The sequence below is a fragment of the Lepidochelys kempii genome, chromosome 4 (genome assembly GCF_965140265.1).
Source record: "Lepidochelys kempii isolate rLepKem1 chromosome 4, rLepKem1.hap2, whole genome shotgun sequence".
Lineage (NCBI taxonomy): Eukaryota > Metazoa > Chordata > Testudines > Cheloniidae > Lepidochelys > Lepidochelys kempii.
In genome coordinates this window covers 122,387,717-122,409,473 of record NC_133259.1, presented here as the reverse complement: position 1 = coordinate 122,409,473, position 21,757 = coordinate 122,387,717, and the positions used below count along the sequence as shown (strand labels likewise).

At 42.4% G+C, this 21,757-nt stretch overlaps 1 protein-coding gene across 2 annotated transcripts in view; it reads right to left on the bottom strand.

Moving 5' to 3' along the window:
- Window positions 1-20,493, bottom strand: part of MXD4 (MAX dimerization protein 4) — a 56,360-nt gene extending 35,867 nt beyond the window's left edge. The window contains exons 1-3 of one of the 2 annotated variants that reach the window (XM_073342728.1): window positions 20,287-20,493; window positions 19,650-19,746; window positions 370-399 (exon numbers count right to left, since the gene is read on the bottom strand). In XM_073342728.1, coding sequence (XP_073198829.1) covers window positions 370-399; window positions 19,650-19,746; window positions 20,287-20,350 — 191 coding nt within the window. In that variant the 5' untranslated portion in view covers window positions 20,351-20,493. Of the gene's footprint in view, window positions 1-369; window positions 400-19,649; window positions 19,750-20,286 lie in introns of both variants that reach the window. The other variant, XM_073342727.1, reaches the window with a different exon arrangement.
- Window positions 20,494-21,757: the final 1,264 nt, after the last annotated feature.

Genomic DNA, 21,757 nt, shown 5'->3' with positions numbered 1-21,757 from the left:
GTGGGAGTTGCAAGACTAAATCCTTCCTCTGTGACACATAAGTTTACTTTAAGTGTTGTTAAACAGTAAAGTAATTCTGCATTTCATACTTCTCCCCTAGCCCCAAATTCATGCAGCTTAATCATGATAACTCAATTTCTATTGTATTAATAACTCTAAAGGTTTGCTAGCAAACAACTAGGGGAATCAATTTCTTTAATAACATCATTAAAATTAAAGTTATACTTCTATAAGTACAGTATTAATCAACTATAAGTTTAGATGGTTCATTCAGGACACCATTCTAACACCATATCCCTGTCTATACATGGTCGTCCTAACATCTACGATGCTTTTTCTAGATAATTTCACTTTCTTTTCATGACTTACCTATGTTTTTCTAGTTCGTTGTGTGATGACCTATTAAAAATAGAAAAAAAAATATTTTAGAATGATGAGTACTGGATTTTAGAATAGCTAAAAATGTCACCTATATGGCTTTCAAAAGAAATGTTAAAAGCCTGCAATTTAAAACAGATTATAAACTAAACTAAAGCCTAGACTTCACATGGATTTTAATGCAATATATGTTTTTAATTGGTTGCTTTTAACATAGCTTTCGAAAGACTACAAGGTGTCAACATTTTTTTAGTTGTTTCCCTAGAATATCTAACTACTCCATTTGCATGGGTAAATCTTTTTGCACAGACTACAATTTGTACAGAAAAGTTTCTTAAATGGTCTTCAGGCACTAAGCACACTTCTGCCTCTTAATCTGACCCAAGTGGTACGAGAAACAAACCACACAACATTTTCAGCCATGGAGAAAAGGGAAAAAAGATCAAACAAAACAGTTGCAAGATTTAATTGGTAAAAGATAAGAACTGTAAGAATGAGAGGGACGAAATCCCAAAAGAACAGACTCAAAACTTAGTTTCTGGGAGACCCTGAGGGAAGCATTTAAAAAAAAAACAAACCACCATTTAACAGCTGGAGTAATTGTGAATATCAGTCTTAATGCAGAAAAGATGTCTCTTTTCTTTTGCTAAACCTGTGTATGGATGAGAAACCTAGAACTTTAAAAAAATAAAAAATAAAACTTCCAAGAAATTAGGACCATTTCCCATTCTAGAAAAATTGAATCTACTATCGAAAACTCCGTTTAAAAAACAAAAACAAACAAAAACCCACCAGATTCAGACAGAAACACTAATTACATTTATTTATACAACTGAAATTAAAAACATTTCTCAGATGAAATTATTGTCACTGTTACAAAACCAGTCATTTCCTGGACTAGTAGTTCTAGTTCTCTGAGAATGGAAATAGATGTTTATTATTCCAGTGTGTGAAGATCATGAATATGAAGGCGGCAGCAGCAGCTTTTAGGGTGCAACACACTGCAGCATCAAGATCCATGCAAGCAGATTTTGTTGGATCAGTTTTCCAACAGTATGCTAGAAACCGAACCAGCTTCCGTGCACCGTGTGCTGACAGAGGTTGCTTTGTTCATGCCTTAGGTGTAAAGAGCACAGTCCATTCTAAGACACGTGCAGTTACCAGGTGCAGCACAGGGTCATCGATCGTTCCTACAGAAGCATGTGGCTGGCTCTTAAGCAAACCGCCCACATAGATCTTGCAGCATACTTGAAATTTCTTATTGATGTGAACACTGCAACCAATGTACCCATCTGGCTGCACAGGGAAAGCAAAGCTAGGATCGTGTAATCACCAAATTCATGACCATGAAAAACACGTCACGGACCGTGAAATCTGGTCTTCCCCCATGAAATCCGGTCTTGTGTGCTTTTACCCTACTATAAAGATTTCACAGGGAAACCAGCATTTTTCAAATTGGGGGTCCTTACCCACAAGAGAGTTGCAGGGGTGAGAGGTCGCAGTATTGCCACCCTGGACTTCTGCACTGCCTTCAGAGCTGGGTGGTCGGAAAGCAGCGGCGCCCCACCAGCAGCAGCGCAGAAGTCAGGGTGATAACACCGTATCATGCCACCCTGACTTCTGCGCTGCTGCTGCCTTCGGAGCTGAGTGGCCGGAGAGTGGTGGTTGCTGACTGAGGGCCCAGTTCCGCAGGCAGCAGCGCAGAAGTGAGGGTGGCAGTACCATACCAGGCCGTCCTTACTTCTGTGCTGCTACTGGCGGCAGCTCTGCCTTGAGAGCTGGGCTCCCGGCCAGCAGCCGCCGCTCTCCAGCCGCCCAGCTCTGAAGGCAGCGCCACTGCCCAGCAGCACAGAAGTAAGGGTAGCAGTACCTCAACCGCCCCTACAATAGCCTTGCGACCGCCTGCCGCCCCCCACACACAGCTCCTTTTTGGGTCAGGAGCCCTACAATTACAACACCGTGACATTTCATATTTAAATTGCTGAAATCATGAAGTTTACTATTTTTAAAATCCTATGACCGTGAAATGACCAAAATGGCCCGTGAATTTGGTAGTGTTTAGTAATCACTCATGATCAGACCCCGAAATGTTTTTTTCCATGTCCAAGTCTACCCACTGTGGCCCGAATCCTGCAAACATTTATGCACTGACTTAAATGGGACTACTCACATAAGGGTCGGAATGTGTACATTTTTGAAGGATCAGGGCCTCTGAGCCCAATCCAGGCTTCTGTGGAAACCTCCCCATTGATTTTAGCGAGAGTTGAACAGATCATATACGAGTTGGTATCTTTTTGGGGAAAAAAAAGTGTCTTTATATTTTAAATCTTAAACTAAGTGCACCATATCATAAAGTGAAACAATGGGAATACATATACACATTATTTCCTGCTCAAATTAATCACGTGAAAACTATTTAAACATAATCAGAACAACAGTGGTAGACCAAAAATGTGATCTGCCTTTTTATCAGTTTATCACTTAAGATTATGTAGTTGTGTTACATACACAGACCCCCAAAACAAAGACAGAATTTAGCTCCCAGAAAAAAAAAGCAACCTTGCAACAAACCAACCAGTGTGGCATCCCTACTGAAAAACCTCTCCATATAACTGTGTGTGCATCATTTCTGAACTTGCCCCTGTGTGTCTGTGGGCATATTCCATGCTTCTTTGTGCTGAAATGCTCTAGGATTCTTTCCCAGTCAACTGCAGGAAAATCTGTTGGTTGTTCAGGGAGAACTGTGGAAAGGGCACTGAGGCACTATTAGTTCTCCAGTGATTTTGCCGGCATCCTAGCGGCAAAGTGGGCAGGTTCCAACACAAGTTAAAGCTGAGCCTGGATTCTAACCCAGTGTTTCCCGAATGGAGGGTTATGAAAAGGTTCTAGGTGGGTCACAGGCCCAGTGTGGAGAGGAGGCCCAGAGGAGGAGAAGGGTATTGGAAAGCGAGCCCTCCCTACGCTTATCCCATAGTAGTGGTTTCTGTCCCTGGGGCTGGGCCCAGCTCTGCTCCTGGTGTTGTGACCCAGCACACGAGGTCACAGAGCTGCTCAGTCAAGTTTGGCCCAGCCGCCCTTTCCCTTCGTCCCCACCCCCCCCATCATGAAGGAGGGGTGGCTGGGCCAACCTGAGTGGCATTGGAACTCCTTGTGCCAGGTTGCAATGCTCAGAGCAGGGAGACGGGCTCGGAGAAGACAGGAGCTGCCACTATGAGGTGAGTGTGGGGCAGGCTCACTCTCCAACCCCCTCTTTCCATCCAGGGCCTCACCTCCGCACCAGGCCATGATGGAGGGTGAAGCTGCAGGTTGTTGGTGCCCCTCTGCGAGGGTGAGGAGGTGGTACTGGCAGAGGAGAAGGACATTGGCCTGTGATTTTTGGCCTTAGAACAGCTTAAAGCAAACTCTACACAAAACTGGCCTGTGTTTAAAGCATCCTCCAAACTTGGATAAAAAGTTTTTCTGTGTAGATGGTAGGGGGGTTGGGCTAAACCCCAGTAAGAGCCCGTGTTAACTGTATAGTAAAGACACACATACCGGGAAATAATCTTTCAGCAGGAAAAGATTTCCAAAGCTCTCATGAGCATACCCGCTTAAATTACGAGAAAATTGCTCACATAAAGCGTTTTACATAGCAGATGAAACAGGTGTTGGGCTAAATCATCCCTACTGCACAGTAACTTTATGGAAGTCACTAGAGGTGAACCTAGGATGAATCTGACCTGTTACACACAGCCAATCAGCTCCAACGTCGCTCCAGAAATCAGCCTGCTATAAGACAGACTGTACAGCGTACATCACACTTGAATTATTGGAGCAGACAAAGGTAACAACCCGTATACTGTAGCAGAACAGCAAAAGCAGCAGAATCCTTAAACAAGAATTTTTGCATAGACTGAATCCTTAATGTGCAGGGTATGCTTTGCTAAGTTAAAGAAAAAATTGTTATAAGTCTTACACATGTTTGAAAGTCTGCCTGGGTACAAGTGAAGTTACAACGTTGCTACACTAAGCTATGATGTGACTCCAGACTGCACTGTACATATGAATGTAGCTAAGTGAGCTTTGTAGTAAAATTCCTAGGCCCCCCTATAACCAGGGCCCTAGTGGGGCACCAGCTATGGTCACTCCATTAAGGTGAACTGCAAAGAATGGGGCAGACAATCCCCAGAAAGCTGGTGGATATTCCAATACTTAGATTTACCAAACCAGCATAAAACAGCTTCTTTGTTACCTCATTGGTTACTCAGAAGTCCAAACAACACAGTTCCCTTAAAGTGATCCAGCCTCAGGCCTCCATCCAGGTGCCTAAGTCAAATATGATGATTTCTGAAAATCTTATTTCATCATATAAAAGAAAAGGTTCTACCAGTCCCAAAAGGATCGGACACATTACCTCCCAGGTTATTGAATATTCCAGATCTTACCCAAATACATGCTACAGCCAATTCTTATTAACTAAACTAAAATTTATTAAAAAACACAAGGGGGGGTATGGTTGAAAGATCAATATACATACAGACATGAGTTCAATTCATTGAGGTTCAGATTCATAGCATAGATGGTGAGCTTTGTAGTTGCAAAGAGTTCTTTCAGAAACAGTTCAGAGACTATAGTCCAATATCCAAATATCATACTCAGGACGTACCAGCATAACTGGGACCTCAGTCTTGCGACTCAAACTTCCCCTGATGAAAGTTAAGCATATCTGAGAGAACAGAATCAGGACCCAAGGATCTTTTATACAATTTCCTGTCTTCTGACAAGTTGGCATTCAAAAGGTAATTAGCATGACTTTGAAGGTCCATCACCGGTACTTAGCATAAGGCAATTTGTTTGTTCCTCCACCATTCACAATACATTTCAAAGAGAGATAAATACTGAGATATCCCGTGTTTACAATTCATTTAAATGCTAGGATGTTCTTTTGATCTCTGAATTATCAGAATACAGCACAGACAGGGACTGTTGATTACATTGTGGACCCTACTCATACAGATGTAAATACACAAAAACACAAACATTCTCTCGCCACATGTCTTTTGAGGGTTATTTATTTTGCAGGATGTTTAACCCTTTCTAGCCACGCGTCATACCCCCAACGTGTGGAAGGGAGCAAATAGAGCTCCTGGATACACCTTTAAGACCTTCCAACATTGATATCATTTGTGTTTACACTGAATTCTTTGTAAGGCAAATGACTGAGGCACGCTTTGGCCCAAGTTAAAAACTTATTCGACACTCTGTGAAACACTTTAGTGATTCCAAGGTTTGGTTTATATGTTGACTTAACACAGCCATTAATGTTCTTTAGAGAGCACTTACTCTGGCATTCAGCCATGAAGGCTGTTAGGAGTTGTACCTCAGTTTCCCCTTTTGCACAGCAGTTCAAGCTTGTGGTGGTTTTTCTGCTGTGTACAGTTTCAAGATTAGATACAGGCACTAACTAAAATATCAATATCAACAGGCCTTTTAACATAAAGTGTGTTGTCAATGAAACAGTATAACCATGAAGGCTTTTACAACATGAATTCTTATGTATTACTCCCAACATGTTCAAGGTTTTTCCCAATAGACCCTGCACATTCTACATTTTTACAGTTCTTGGCATCAGCACCACAGTCACAAACGTTAATATTAGCATTAACATCAAATTTATTACAAGTGTACATTTACAATCAGTTTTTGTTATGCCAAGTCTTTTGTTTAGGCAAATCATTCTTTAGGTCAGATTGTTCAATATCCCTTTTGAACCTTTGTAGCTTTTTCTTGACCCTCAGGGTCTTCCTTAACATAGGCTTTTAGTTTAACCACTTCCTTGGGGTTCTGGTGTTTTATGGTTAACCTGTGGCTTTTATATGCAATGTTTAATCCTTCCCTTCCTCCCTATCCAGTAGGGTCAATATCTGAACTCTTGAATAACAGAATCCATTGGCTGGCTGGGTACATCCTCTTTGCTAAGGGCTATGGGCAAGTCTTTCTCCCCCTAGTCAGTCAGGTAATTTGCATCAACACAGACACTAGCCTGTTTACTAGTTTTCAGATCCTCAAGATTTACTGATTCCAAGGCTGGACTCGGTCTTAAAGAGATACCATCCATTTTCACTAGCATGTTAGACACAAGGTTCTTTTGTCCTTCCATTACCAACCTCTGCTTCCACATGGAAACAGATGTCAAGTCCACTGAGAGATTAGAAATCATATTCAAATTGTCTAGAGATGAGAGTTTACTTGCTCTCCTCTGCATCCTTGTAGGTTCAGTTATAAGGCTGTTATGTGCTGAAAAACCAGTAACCCGATCTTTTCTCAGTACCTGAGTCACAGAATGCTTATTTACAGAATCAACATGGAGACATTCATGTTCCAACAACATCTCCCCAACAAGCTGATTAAGCTTATAGGGCTGTTTAAACTCCCTAACATTTTTTATTACATCTGAAATCTTTTCAAAGCTATCCACACTGGGTCTTTCTGAAGCAAGGCCATTGGATTCATACACATTTGAAAGACTCTGGCCATTAGGCACCATCACACTTTCCTCAGAAGAGAGACTGTTTACTATCAACAATGGCCCATTAAGAGTCACTGGAAACAATTCCTTTTCACAGACTTCAAAGACTTCACTACGAAATTCCTTTTCTTTTGCAATATCATGCACTGCAACAGATTTCTTCTGAGCTTTATTTAGGTCTAGAACCAACTTTGGCACAACAGACAAATCACCAAACTTCTTCTGAATTTCACTCACATCCAGAATCACCTCTGGCCCATCAGGAGGATTTTCACACAACCCCCTTTCAGGTAACCTGCTGGACTTCATAGTCACAAGATTAGAAGTATTCTCTGCCTTGTTCCATGTTTCCACACTGTCAGTAGGTAACAGTCAAATTACCTTCATGCTTTCCTTGTGCCCTGGGTATATCACATCACCCTGATCAGACAAGGTTGTCATATCTTTACCCAGCAACACACTAGCAACAGGCAAAATAGAAGCACAAGAATCGCTTGGTCTCTGGGAGCTATATAGGACATCAACTGGATGGTAACCTAGTTGCAGTGTCATCATCCCTAGCAGCTACAAACTTAGGAACACTTCCTTCTTGGGCTTAGTTGTATCCAGAATCAACTTTGGGTCAACTGATAAATTTTCAACCATCGTAGGCTGACAGGCTTCTTCTGTCTGCTTTACAGACAGAAAAGAGCTGGAGAAACATTCCCCTTTAACAGACCAACAGCTTGGGTTATCCTTTCCTTTGTCCCAGCATACATGGCTATTCATAGACAACTGCTTGGAGATTGGTGTAGCTCCCTTTATGGGCAAGTCATTACCCCTAACAGACACAGGAACATTTCCTTCACCATCACAATTCTCCACACTGATAATAGGTAAGATATGGGGATACTCATGTTCCACTAACCTTGCCTTCCCAAACCGCTGATTAGACAAAGCCTTCAACTCAGAAGGCTGCCTACGCTCATCTAAACCTTCTTTGCCTTTCCCTCCCTTAACAGATAAACTGCTGTTTTCCACAAATAGTGTCGTATTACACTGAGCTTCTTTAAGCACATCACTTTTACATGGTCAGGCTTACTTTCCCAAGCTTTACCAGCCAACAATTTAATCACTCACCAAGAATGTACCCCTTCCTTCCTCAGTTAGGGCTTTAACCTGGTCACCAACTTTAATTTGCTCTAGAGAAACATCTTCCTGAGCCTTATCTAATGCCAGATTCACTTGTGAGGTACCAGACAGACACTCAGAAATTTCTTCCACAGATGCACTGCTTTTTTGCACAAACAGCTATTTTCCTCAGACAAACATTTAGAGAAACCCTACATAGGCAAATCCTTGCCCCTAGCAGACACAGGTTCAGGATTATTTCTTTCCTGTGACTGATTTATGTCAACCTGACCAAACAAAGCTTTAATATCATCCCCAATCAAAAGATCCTTAGGCAATAAGCTTCCTTACACCAGCTATAACTTCATGTTTAACACCATTCCATTCAAGATGGATTCTGGCTAAAGGCACACTTACAGTAAACCTCACAGAGGATTACAACATTCACACTCCTATTTGGTAAGTAATCTTCCTCTTTGACAAGATCTGCTTTAACAAGAGTGATGTTAGAAGCTGTAATTTGCCCTAAACATCATTTTCCATTGACTTTTACATTCTCTGCACAAGTTATGGGGTTACCTCCACCTGCGCTCACAGTAAAAGCATTTACATAGAAGGTGACAGTGTTGGGGTATATTTGGTTACACACAGACAACTGCTTAGAGTCAAACAACATACCAACATTGTTACCAACTGGATAGATTCTATCCCCACCTTTGCTGTTGAGAGGAGCTGGCTTTTCAGGATGATACAGTTCCTGTTGTTCCTTTATTCTTTTGAGTTGGAGCTTAAGTTTTTCACTTTTGCCTTAACTTCTAGTTCTTGCAATCAAATATGTGCCATTCTTTGTTCATGGTCAAAACACAGGCGTTTTCTTTCAGCAACTTTTCCTTCCAGATCAGCTATTTTTTGCCTTTGTTCAAGTGCTAGCTGCTGGTTTCTCACTGCAAGCATCTTCAGTGGGTCTGCTTCTTTATCACTAGTAATTACTAGTAAACTAGTAACAGATTTTTCAGTTCCTGTTCTAGGCCTTTTTCTTAAATGACAACTCCCTCTTTAAGCACAATTCTTCCAGGCTTTTTCTGTCAGAATCTTGATCATGAGTCACTCACTGTAACTGATTTTTAACCCTTAAGCTCTCCAATATCAAAATTAATTTTTCACAAGCGTGTGGTTCTGATTCAAAAACCTGTGGTAATGTGTATCCAAGCATGACCACACCACTGTGACCGGGGCCTAATGGGAAGCCAGGTGTGGTCACTCCATTAGGGTGAACTGCAAAGAATGGGGCAGACAATCCCCAGAAAGCTGGTGGATATTCCAATACTTAGATTTACCAAACCAGCATAAAACAGCTTCTTTACTATCTCACTGGTTACTCAGAAGTCCAAACAACACAGCTCCCTTAAAGTGATCCAGCCTCAGGCCTCCATCCAGGTGCCTAAGTCAAATATGATGATTTCTGAAAATCTTATTTCATCGTATAAAAGAAAAGGTTCTACCAGTCCCAAAGGATCGGACACATTACCTCCCAGGTTATTGAATATTCCAGATCTTACCCAAATTCTTATTAACTAAACTAACATTTATTAAAAAACAAGAGAGCAAGAGAGAGAGAGAATGGTTAAAAGATCAATATACATACAGACATGAGTTCAATTCATTGAGGTTCAGATTCATAGCATAGATGGTGAGCTTTGTAGTTGCAAAGAGTTCTTTCAAAATAGTTCACAGATTATAGTCCAATATCCAAATATCATACTCAGGATGTACCAGCAAAACTGGGACCTCAGTCTTGTGACTCAAACTTCCCCTGATGAAGCCTAAGCATATCTGAGAGAACAGAATCAGGACCCAAGGATCTTTTATACAATTTCCTGTCTTCTGACAAGTTGGCATTCAAAAGGTAATTAGCATGACTTTGAAGGTCCATCACCGGTACTTAGCATAAGGCAATTTGTTTGTTCCTCCACCATTCACAATACATTTCAAAGAGAGATGAATACTGAGATATCCCATGTTTACAATTCACTTAAATGGTAGAATGTTCTTTTGATCTCTGAATTATCAGAATATAGCACAGACAGGGACTGTTGATTACATTGTGGACCCTACTCATACAGATGTAAATTCACAAAAACACAAACATTCTCTCTCCACATTTCTTTTGAGGGTTATTTATTTTGCAGGATGTTTAACCCTTTCTAGCCATGTGTTACACCAACATGAGACTGGTGTGGAAGGGAGCAAACCGAGACCTGCAGCACCCTGTGGCTTGAAGTAGTAACAACCAAATACTTGGCTTCTACTTTCAGCACCCCCACTACAAAGATTGTCATAGAACCCCTGCTAGTGGTTTAGGCATTGAAAAAATCTGAGATCTGACACAACCTGCCAGTTTCCCAGTTGTAAAATGGGAGTTAATAGTTCTACAATACCTACCTCCCCACACGATGAGGGTTCATCAGGAAAGGTTGTATAGTTCTTTGAGAGGATAAAGCTCGATATAAGTAATTACTATTTTTCACCCAGTCAGTTCTGAGAAGCACAGAGCACTGCCCCAGGGAGAACCAATATTTCTGCGACCCCTCATCCTGTATCCTCTGCTCTTCACACAACCCAGAGGGCAGATGGGAAGAAATCTAAGGGCAGATTTACACACATACCTGCACCAAAATAAATAAGTGATTTTAATCCATATCTTTTGTTATTTCAGCACAAAACTGTGTTTGGTGAGCCAGAAGCGGAGGAAGAATAGAAGGGACTGGGTAGGGGAATGTTTGCCACAAACATTTCCTGTGGAGAAAGAAGAGAGGCCAGATCCACAGAAACTCTGGCTACTTTGTGCTACTTTAAGATGCAAAGCAGCTGTTGCAAATAGTAATGGCTACTATCTAGGCGTTCTGGAATTCTTCTGGCCAGGACTGCACTGATTCTCTGCAGGGGTCCTCCACCTGCCCCTGGAGGAGGGAGGACAGGGCCTGAAGTGCCTGCACACTCAGGTCCATGTCTTCTGCCTCCAGGCCCTGAAGAGGCTCCTTTATGGTGCAGGTAGCCCAGCGTGGAGTGTACTGGCACATGCCTTCCTGCGCCGCTTTCGAGGGCTCCAATACGACCAGCAGCTCCTTTAGCTCCATCCAAAAGACCTCTCTGGGCTGCCAGTCTTCTACCAGGACCTCCTCCGGACCTGGAAACTGCTCTTGGCGACCAGGTCCGTGGCAGCCACCAAGGAGGTGGATCTCCTCGAGGAGCCCCTGCTACACAACCCCCAGCTCCATATGCAGGTGGCAGAGTCCCCCTCGGTGCACCAGAGGCTGGTCCTGGCCAAAGTCACCAGAGTCTGAGACCTCCTGGACTACGACCAGGGAGACTGGCTGGATCCTCTGACACTCACTCAACGCCTGGGGCTCTCCAGGCCTCATACTCCCTGGCGCATACTTCAGGAGGTGAGGGCCGCTTTACCGCCCACTGCTCGGGGTTCCTCGACCAGGTCCTGAGAGAGGCCGTGCCCTGCCCACCCTACACCACAGGCCCTCAGGACCTTTTCATCGGGTCCCTGCCCGGTGGACCTACCCAGCTATCCCACCCCTTTACCGCGAGCTGGCTGCATGAATATCAGCTGGTTCGGTTCCGGACCATGCCAAGGAAACATCTGTACATGCTCATGCTCCACACTCTTCGTGTCCTCACCCTCGCATCCCGCCCCAACACAAAGTGGCAGGACCCCCCCTGCCACGTCTGGAGGGTGAGGCACCCCGGTGGGCCAGCCTATATTCCACCCTGGTCCCGCCGCCCACCGGGGACATCACCTCCTTCACGGAGCCGTGAGCATAGGCGTGTACTTGGCATGGTTCACTCCCCTCCCAGACACCTGCCCCTTTTGCGGCTTGAGGGAGACCCTGGCGCACCTATATCTGGAGTCAGCCAGGTTGCAGCCCCTATTCCGATTCCTCCTAGATATATTATTACATTTTTGGTTGCACTTTTCCCCTCACCTTCTCATCTATGCACTCCCTATCCATGGCCCCACAAAGTCACGGGACCTCCTTGTCAACCTCCTCCTAGCCCTGGCCAAAATGGCCATCTACAAAACCAGGGAGAGGAGGTTGGCTGATGGGGTTTCCTACGGCCGTGAGGCCTATTTCTGCTTCTCAGTTCATTCACGTATCTTGGCAGAGTTCCTCGGGGCAGCGACCGCTGGCTCCCTTGACACCTTCAAGAAGCAGTGGGCGCTGTCTGGGGTTCTCTGCTCAGTGTCCCTGTCCTGTTCCCTTCGTTTAACCCTGTGACCTCACTCCCATTCCCGTTATATCTTTAGTTGTCCCCTGCAATGATTTGGAATCCCGGACCTGTGGATCTGCCCCTTAGACTGAGGGGAGGTCCTTTAGCAGTCTGCCCACTTCCTGGATCCCAACTGGATATAGGTGAGACAGCATTAGCATTCATTATCTAGTACCAAGGAGTTAAATGGTGATTAACCAGGTGTGAAATTCTAAGCTCTGATTCTTTTAAAATGCAAATTATCAAATAGGATTAAGGGGCATGTTTTCTTCTGTAGCTGGAGTCAGGGATGGCAGCACCTAAAGAGTCTCTAGCCAAGTAATTACAGATTATGGCATTTACATGCTCTAACTGCAATATTTTACAAACCAGCAGTTTCTTAATAGTGAAGACAAAAGCTCTCTCTCCTCCTCATCTTTATTCCTATTTTTTTTTTTAAAAAAAGGTACCCTTAGGAAGTTACCTTTCAGATATCGTGTTAGTGCAATGTTAAGACTACATGTTAAAATGCTCAGATGTACAGAAATATCAAAATTAAGGTCAAAAGGCCAGGACCCTGCCTACCAGCTGACACTGGCTGTGCAGGTGGGGAGCAGAGACCTCTGCACAATGTTCTGTAGTTTGACTGCTTTCCTGTTAAGTCATCTTCCTCTCCCCTTCCCCCACCCATCTGTCTCATCTTCCTCTTCTGTCATGTCAAACCTAGTCTGTGCGCTCCAGGCACTACTGCAGTTCAAACACTGGGAGCCATAGATAAGTTACTGGCTGCCACCATTATTTTAAGCCTCACGTCTATTAGAGCAGCATTGTAGAAAGTGTGCTTAAAATGATGGTGAGCGACATCTAGCATTACTGGTGTACTGTCAGCATTGAAAATATATTAGAAATATTAGCCCAGGCCAAAACACAAGAACAAAGAGTGGCAAGTTCCACAAGATGCTACGTACATATATCCACGCTGGAGGAAAAACACACAAATAAACATATTTAAATAAATTTGTTAGTCTCTAAAGTGCCACAAGTACTCCTTTTCTTTTTGTGGATACAGACTAACATGGCTGCTACTCTGAAACAAATAAACATGACAATGCATTATTCAAGACACAGCATGTGATCATCTAATAAGAGTCTGCAATGTAATAGACATGCGTGAGGCAGAGATAGGGTTGTGTTTCCATCGGCTTTACTTGAACTTGGTGCCAGCACACCAATCTGCAGCGGGGCTGTGTATTGCAGGATCAGGGCCTAACTTTGGAACTACCTGATATTTGAGTGGTTAGAGCACAACTTCACTCAGTTCTGCATTCATTTATTCTGACTCCCACCCCCACCCTTTTTTTTAAAAAAAATTGACCACATATTTTTAAGAGATACTATTTCTCTTTTAGTTCCACCTCACAGCAGAATTTTGTCAGTATTATGGATGAGGGCTGGGATTCTGCAGATAGATACATCGGTGCAGTTCCTTATGCAGAGCCTTGACTCTAGTGAGTATGATAAATCTCAGTGTAAGAGCAAGGCCTGATATTGCTTCTCATTTGGTAACTTTCTTAAAAAAACAAAAACAAAACCACATAAAGACTGCTACTCTGGTATATACTATAGTTCCTCATTGGTAATAGATCAACTTACAAGATGTATTTTATTAGTGTACCACTAGCATTATTTAATTTTTTTAATGCATTCTGTAATATAGACCATTTTCCTTCATGCCTCATTTTCCTGGGGGGAAAATAACAAGAAGGATACACTGAGTTTAGAGAGTGCAAAGCAGATTGTTTTGTTTCCACAGTCTGGCTGTTATGGTATTTTATTCTCTGCCTTTCATTTTAAAAATGAAGGAAAATAGGCGCTGATCCCTAAGCTGCTTCCTCGGATGTAGAGGTCTATCTGCATTGGAGCTTGGCACATAACTGAATTGTCAGTTCTCTTGACAGTTCAGGGGGGAGGGCAGGAAATCAAAATAAGCTTTCAGTTCAGGTTGAACCAAATCCAAACTTTCAGAATTTTCAGTGAATCAAAAAAGTTAGAAAAATGTTGTTTTGGGTTGAACTAAATTTTTTGGGTATTTTTAATAAAATGAAAAGAAAGAAAGGGCTAGATTCACAGCCAGAGGAGAGGGAAGTGGTGCTCTTCTTATAATCTTTAGCCCAGTGGTTAGGGCACCACCCTTGACTGTAGGAAACTCAAGTTCAAAATCCCTCCTCTGCCTGATTTGGAGCAGGGACGTGAACCAGATCTTCCCCATCCCAGATGAGTGCCCTACCACACAGGCTATTCTGGAGTGGATCTCTCAGCCTCTCCTGCTGAAGGTGTGCTACTTTAAATGAAATACTTTAATAGTCATTGGGCCAGAGACAGAGTGACTCGATAGTCCAGTGGTTAGGATTCAAGTCCCTGCTCCAGAGTGGAGATTCAGACTTGGGACTCCCACAACCCAGGTGAGTGCCCTAAGTATTGGGCTAATGGTTATAAGAGGGGCACATTCACCAGTTTTGCTATATGAATCTAGCCTGGAAAAAATCAAAATGAGACATTTCAGAAATGTCAAAAAAATAGTTCCTTTTGACATTTCTGGAGTTTTTTCTTTTTTCCACTGCAACCGAAACAATTCACCAAAGTCAACATGAATTCACAAAATGTTTCAGTTGACCCAAATCTTCATTTTTTGGCTAAGAAAGTTTTGGCTGAACAATTTCACACACCTCTAGTCTGCAAAGAGCAGCTTGCCAGATATGGGCCAGAGACTGGTTTGCAGTGACAGACGTGCAATATTAACAAAAGAATGGAGACATTAAATAATGTTTTCATTTGAAATATCAGACCGTTTTGACCGAACACCTTCTTTTGCACATATATCCCTTCATCAGAGCAGAGTACATTGTACACAACTCTATTTATTGATACAAAAACATTATCAAATATTGATTAGTTTCAACAGATGCAGTGGGGATATTTATAAGCCCAAGTTTTGCTTTCATTTTCCCTCCTTTTTATCAGCTCCTAAATTAACAGGCCAAGCAGGCTACTTCACAGACTTCCATTTCCTGCTCTGGCAGTAAATTTAACTGTGACCCAATAGACAGGCATTGAGCACTAAGGTTTTACTCTGCATATTAATTTAACTTCTGATCTTTTCATGGGCACAGAACACACATTGGGCCTGATGGTCTGCTGCTTTGTGCAGTCTTTTACACTCACATAAAGGTACAATGGGCGTTTTACACCCACTATTAGGGTGACCAGATGTCCAGATTTTATAGGGACAGTCCCGATATTTGTGGCTTTGTCTTATATAAGTGCTTATTACCCCCATCACCAGCCTGATTTTTCACACTTGCTTTCTGGTCACGCTACCCACTATACACAGTGATAAGAGACTGCACAAAGTACAAGGCAGTGGAAAATCAGGCCTGTCTAGTTGTTACATGTGCTGGTGGTACGATGTGGGCCACTGTCCACAAGGGGGTCGGTTCAGGCTACCAGTTTTCCCCCTTATATAAACACAAAAATGTATAGGCTTATCTCTCTTAAGTCGGCATCACAAACAGGAAACAAAACAAGAAAGCTCCAATTATCTGAAAGCTACAGTGAATTCCTATTAACAAATAACTTTCTGCAACCAAGTAAGCTTCTGAACTTCATTGACTTTCTGCTTCTGTGAAATATTCCCTCTGAACAAATTGCAGACATCTACAATACATCCATTTCATTACACCCACTGTACTCAATGGAAAGACATTTGAAAGTTTAACATTTCAACCTCCAAGGCACAACTCTACTAAATATGACATTTTTTCTAGCCTGATTTTATTCCAACAGCATATTAGCAAGCATGTTAATGAGCTCCACTGTATTGCTTTTAGGAACTACAGTTATTATTCTATCAAGAGGAGACATTTTCTGCACTACAACCAAATACTGTCTAGTTATCACCATTACAAGAAGAGCTGACCTGGGTTTACCTCCCCTACCCTGGAAAATCAAATACAAACTTGCGCCTTTCTCAAATCATCCATTCAGATTGGAAAACAAAAATCCAATTTCATCTACTAGGGGATTTTCGTCATAATCATCTGAGGGGAACACTTCCAAATCTCAGGAGAGAACGCTATATAAACAAAGAAGTTTTACATAAAAAAAACCTTTCAAATCTGTTTTGTGTAAAGTGGGAACATTATATATATGAGAGAGAGAGAGCGTGCTCCTGACTCAAGGGCAAGAAACTACAAATCATAAAAGGAAATTTATAGATCAATTCATCATAAATAAATTTAATATATATTATACAAAGATGGGGAAAAAAATGGCATCAAGCAGCATTTTCTACCATCTGCACAATAACATGAAAATGTTTCTTCTATCAACATAAAATTAAAAATTGACAAGTAATATTTTAAACAAACACATCAACAAACAAAAAAAATGTAAAAATTATGAACTCTTTCAATGGACTGCCTAATTATAGCTTTCTGGTAATGGCCAGAGCTACGGCTGAAGAAACACTTTCCCCGATATGCACGTGTGTCCAGTTGCCTGTAACTTGTTTGGGGAGAGGAAATTTTTCATACTTGTTCTCAGTCCAAAGGCTAATTTAATTTTTTTAAGTTTGATACAATTCTGAGCCCGATTTTTGAGTTATCCATGCACGAAAGAGATGCTTTTCAGGCTTTAAAAACAATTGTTTGTGCGCTTTTATTTGTGCTCAAATGACATATGCAAAGGTTAGTTTTCAAACCTGCTGAGACTGCTGGAAGAAATCGGATTTAGAAATAACCAAATTACTGAAAAATAACATTGGTGCAATTTTGCACTATGCAATTGCCCCCACCCCAGGATCCTCCGAACTCTGGCCAGATGTCTACCCCTCTTAATTCCTGAATTGCTTATAAAGATTTGATTGCATGATCAAATTGAACACTACATTCAAATCCTATGCACTCTGAGGCTGTGACCCAACATCTAAATAACCATTAAATTAGCTCCCAATCAGGGGTGCTGGAACAATGTTTATAGTAGGAGTGCTGCGAGTCATTGAACCAAACTATAAAGCCTGCATTTAATGAAAACTACTTCAAGCCCAGGGGTGCAGCAGACCCCCAACACCCCTAATTCTAGCACCTGTGCTCCCAATACGAATAACAGCAGTGGTGTGATTTGAATTTGGGATCATAAGCTCATAGGTAAAAACAGGCATCTCGACCTGTTACTTAAATTTGAAACACAAGTGCATGTTGTAGGCAAGCACAACGCAGGACTGCCAATGTACCTTATCACAAGATCCTGCTATTTCCAGCCAGAGGTGTGTGTTATAGAAAGATTGTCAGGTATGCCCAGCGGAGATGGTTGTTGTTTTCCTTAGGGTGTGAACAAATATCCATGGTGAACTAAACACAAAGCCTGAATCTGTGGCCCTACTTCTCCAGAGGTGTTGCCTTACCACAGTATGAATGAGCCCTTTCTAGTCTATAAACGATAAAGCTGGCAGGAAAATGATAAAAATATCATTATGCATTTTTTAAAAAAGTGTTTGGGTGTACAAGACAAGAATCAGAGTGAGAAAAAAAACTGTGAGAAATATCTGACAGACAATGGTATCTGTCAATAGTGATGTGTGTTCTGGCTTTAATAAATAATGCTACCAAACCTGTAACAATTGTTTTTTCAATTCTGCTGAAATAGATAGATTACATATCTTCTGCTAAAAATTCCTAAAAGCAGCTTACAGTTCAAATAAATGATTGTTTTGCTGTGGACAGCGAGAAACCCAAGAAAGGAAATGATGGAATAATGCTTCCACAAGTAATACAGATTTCTGTCTCTTGTATACAAGAAACAAGGATCAGAACAAGACCATGAACTCTAGAACTAGAAACCCTAAGAATTCTGTTTAAATTAACTGTCTTTGTAGAATATGGAGAAATGTACAGAGATGAAAAATGTCTCCAAATCTAGGTACCCCTGTGATGCCTGATCAGACCCCTTTAAAATGAACGGATCTTGTATCTTTGTACACCAATTTAACTATTACCCCCTCCTCCCGAATTTATAGCCCCAGAAATATCAGCACTGTTTGGAGTAAGGGATGGGGAGAGAAGGATTTACACCCTGTATTTCCTCAGTTGTGTTCAAGCACATTGCCCTGCAGCGGTTACTGCAAGCATAGCTCATTGTGATCTTGTATGTTTCTAAGGGAGATGTTGGATTTTTGTTTAGCTCATATTTTCAAAATTTAATATCCGTAACTGGGCTGTTTTCTGCTTTCCCATTTTGCCAGTAATCCCATTGACCACACTGGGGTTGTGCAGGATTTATGCTGGACTAACTGAGCTCAAACAACTGGCCCGATCAGACTAACTTTCCTCTCATTTGGAAAATAAGTCATGTGCAAGTTTTGTTCATTTTAGGCTATTCTGCAGGGCTCATCATAATCAAACAATTTTTTTAAAGGAGTCATTTTGTAAAGAGGAGAGCACCAATGCTTTGGAGAAGGAGGGAACTATCTGGGCATATTGTGTGTGTGTGTGTGTGTGTGTGTGTGAACATAAAGCGCAAGAAAAGAAGGAATTCCTACGTAAAGAGGAGGCGCTGTCTCTTTAAGACAGCCTTCTGCACGTAGACAGTGCACTCTGAGCACTGCCCGGTCAGGCAAACAAAGCTGCAGGGAGGCTGCGCAGACAAGCTTGAGCTAAGGGTGATCACAGAACAGGTAGTGGCTGCAAGAAAAACAAACAAACAAACCAACAAAAAAGGCAGCTGATAATAATGTAACCATGCACTGTAATTCAGCTGCATGCAGAGGGACTCGCTCGTGCAGGCGATGCACAGACCAGAGCAATGGTGCAGCAGACCCTCCGGAAAGGTCAAGTTCACTCAAACACTTGAAAATACATACATAAATCCAAGTTCACTAGGAGATAAATGTTCCCTCCATTCCCCTTCCCCTCCACTCTTCCCCCGCCATCAAGATCCCGGCGTTACACTGCAGCTGGAGGCTGCATTTGATCTCGCAGCAATAAAGAGATTGTAAATAAGGACTGGGAGGGAATTTGCAAGGGAAGTCAGGATTTTGATTATTATTTTAAAAATACATAGGAAAACAAGGCGCCCACACCCATTAACAAACCGGGGGAAGAAGCGTGAGTGCAGATGGTTTAGAAAGGCAGTGAGTGCTAAGGCGATGGTGTACGCGTGGCAGTGTTTATATGAGAGATCAAAACAGAGCCAAGCCCATACAGGGGGAAAATGGCGACTACTGGGAACTGAGACACAGGATTAGTTATTATTTTTATGCATCTATGCGCTACACACAAAGCTAGACATATAGGAAAGGTTGCCAGTTCACTGTGGAAAATGACGGTACATCTATTACCTGTTATTCTGGGATTTTCTGGCCAGCGTGCCTGCCTTTGTTTTCTTTCTGGAATAGTCACTATCGAAGGGTAAGACTGATGCATAGCCATGTTCTGCTTCTAGGGACAAAGTCAGCATTAGTGGCAATATATTTTCCCATGCATTTTTTCCTCCTTTGCAGGAACGCTAGGGTAAAAAACAAAAATTTTGGTTGATTTGTTTGGATTTCATTCCGGAATTTTTAAAAGAAAGACAACAAAACAAAAAGTGCCAAAATAGGAGGATCATCCGAGTAAATAGTAAAAAAAAAAAAAATTTGGCTAGATCATGCACATCTTGAAACATTGTGACAAGGGGGAAGGGAAACTGCAATGCAATCACAAACGGCAACATGCACAACAATGTAATGCTACACTGAATGCTGCAACATACATATGCTCCAAACAGACTCGAGCCACGGCTCGTTTGTTCAAAGATTTTGCAAGAAAATAGCATTTGTTCCCCCCCCCCCGCAATGCATCTGACAAAAACATGTTTAAATCCCATGGCACCTTTGCAGGTGAAGGAAATATGGACTCAGAAAAGGGCGTCCGAATACCCACGCAACAAAGAGAGTGAAATGTTTAGAAGTGCCTGCTAGTCATTTCTCTGAATACCTCTGTCTCTTCTTTCCAAATACTCAGCTGCTTCCAGGAGAATTAACAGAGAGTTCAGCTCCATTTTTATGTGTGTTCTTTGAGTTACCCCCAAACTCTATGTCTGCCTTTCAAACAGCTGAGGAAGGCAATGAGCATTAAAACTGCACTGAGTTCACAGGCTGGGGACTTCCAAGTCCCCTATATAAACCACCTCTCTCAACCTACATTTGACACACAGGCGACTGGCATAGCCAATCATGGGCAGAATTTCTAGGCAGAGGCGGGCTTTAGTCCGAAGGTAGAGCCAATCAGGGCAGACAAGCGCCCTCTGGTTAGGAGACAGAATGTTGACAGATCTGAATCTTCTCCCTGATAGGTCAGCCACTACAGTAACAATTTAGAAGCCGAAGCTTAGCAACAGCACGTGGTGGCCCAGCCCCCAGCCTCACTGAGTGGCCGGCTTTATGCATTTTAAGCAGTCAGCAGCTGCTGATTGGAGATGAGGAGGCTATGCAAATAAGCAGAGAAAAACTAGCCAATAGTTTTGGAGAGGTGTGTCTTGTTGCAAGCAAGTGAAGGGGGAGGGGCTCAGGCAAGTGAAGGAGGAGGGGCCCATCCACCCATGGTGCTGGTGGAATTATTGTTGCTGTGAGGAAGAGAAGTCTGGGCTGCAGCTCAGTTAGGGACTGGGGATAAATGCTAGGGTGTTAGAATAGCAGCCCCCATGGTTCTCTCCTTCCCTCGCTGCAGTCAGATGCATGAGCTATAAAACTGCTAAATAAAACAAATGTATCCACCATCAGGGAATGTTATATAGAGACTGCCTTGCATGACAAAGAATGGTAAAGTACCTAAACTATGTAGTATAGATATACAGCAGCACCAAATGCAGCCACCTCTGGGTGGTAGGGCTGCAGCAAGTAAGGCAAATACATTCGGCACAGGAGATTTTGCTTTTAAGATACCAAGGTAAACTTTCTGTTCTTACAACAAAGGGCCATGGGATCTTGAAGCCAAAAATGTTCCAATTTTGGTGCTTTGATTTGTGAGTGACCAACTTGAAATATGTTGGACTTGATTTTCCGAGGTGCTGGATTCTCAGAATTTAGGGTCACCAGATGTCCTGATATCATCAGCACCATCCCGATATTAGGGGATTCATTTTATATGGGACCTTATTTCCCCCCCCACACACGCACACACACCCCACCCTCGGCATAGTACCCTTTCTCCTGTCCTAATTTTTCATACTTGCTATCTGGTCACCATATCACAACTCCAGCTGAAAATAATGGGAGCTGTGGGGTTTTAGCACCTCTGAAAAATCAGGCGTAAGCTATCTAAAGTTTAGAACCCAAAATGAGTGAGCTTTGAATATATTGGCTTTAAGAGTTCTGACAGAGAACACACAAACAGCTTTTAAAGTCTTACTCCAAAGACCCACACAGTCACTCTGCCCCAGAAAGATCTGAACCAGACTTGATGGGAT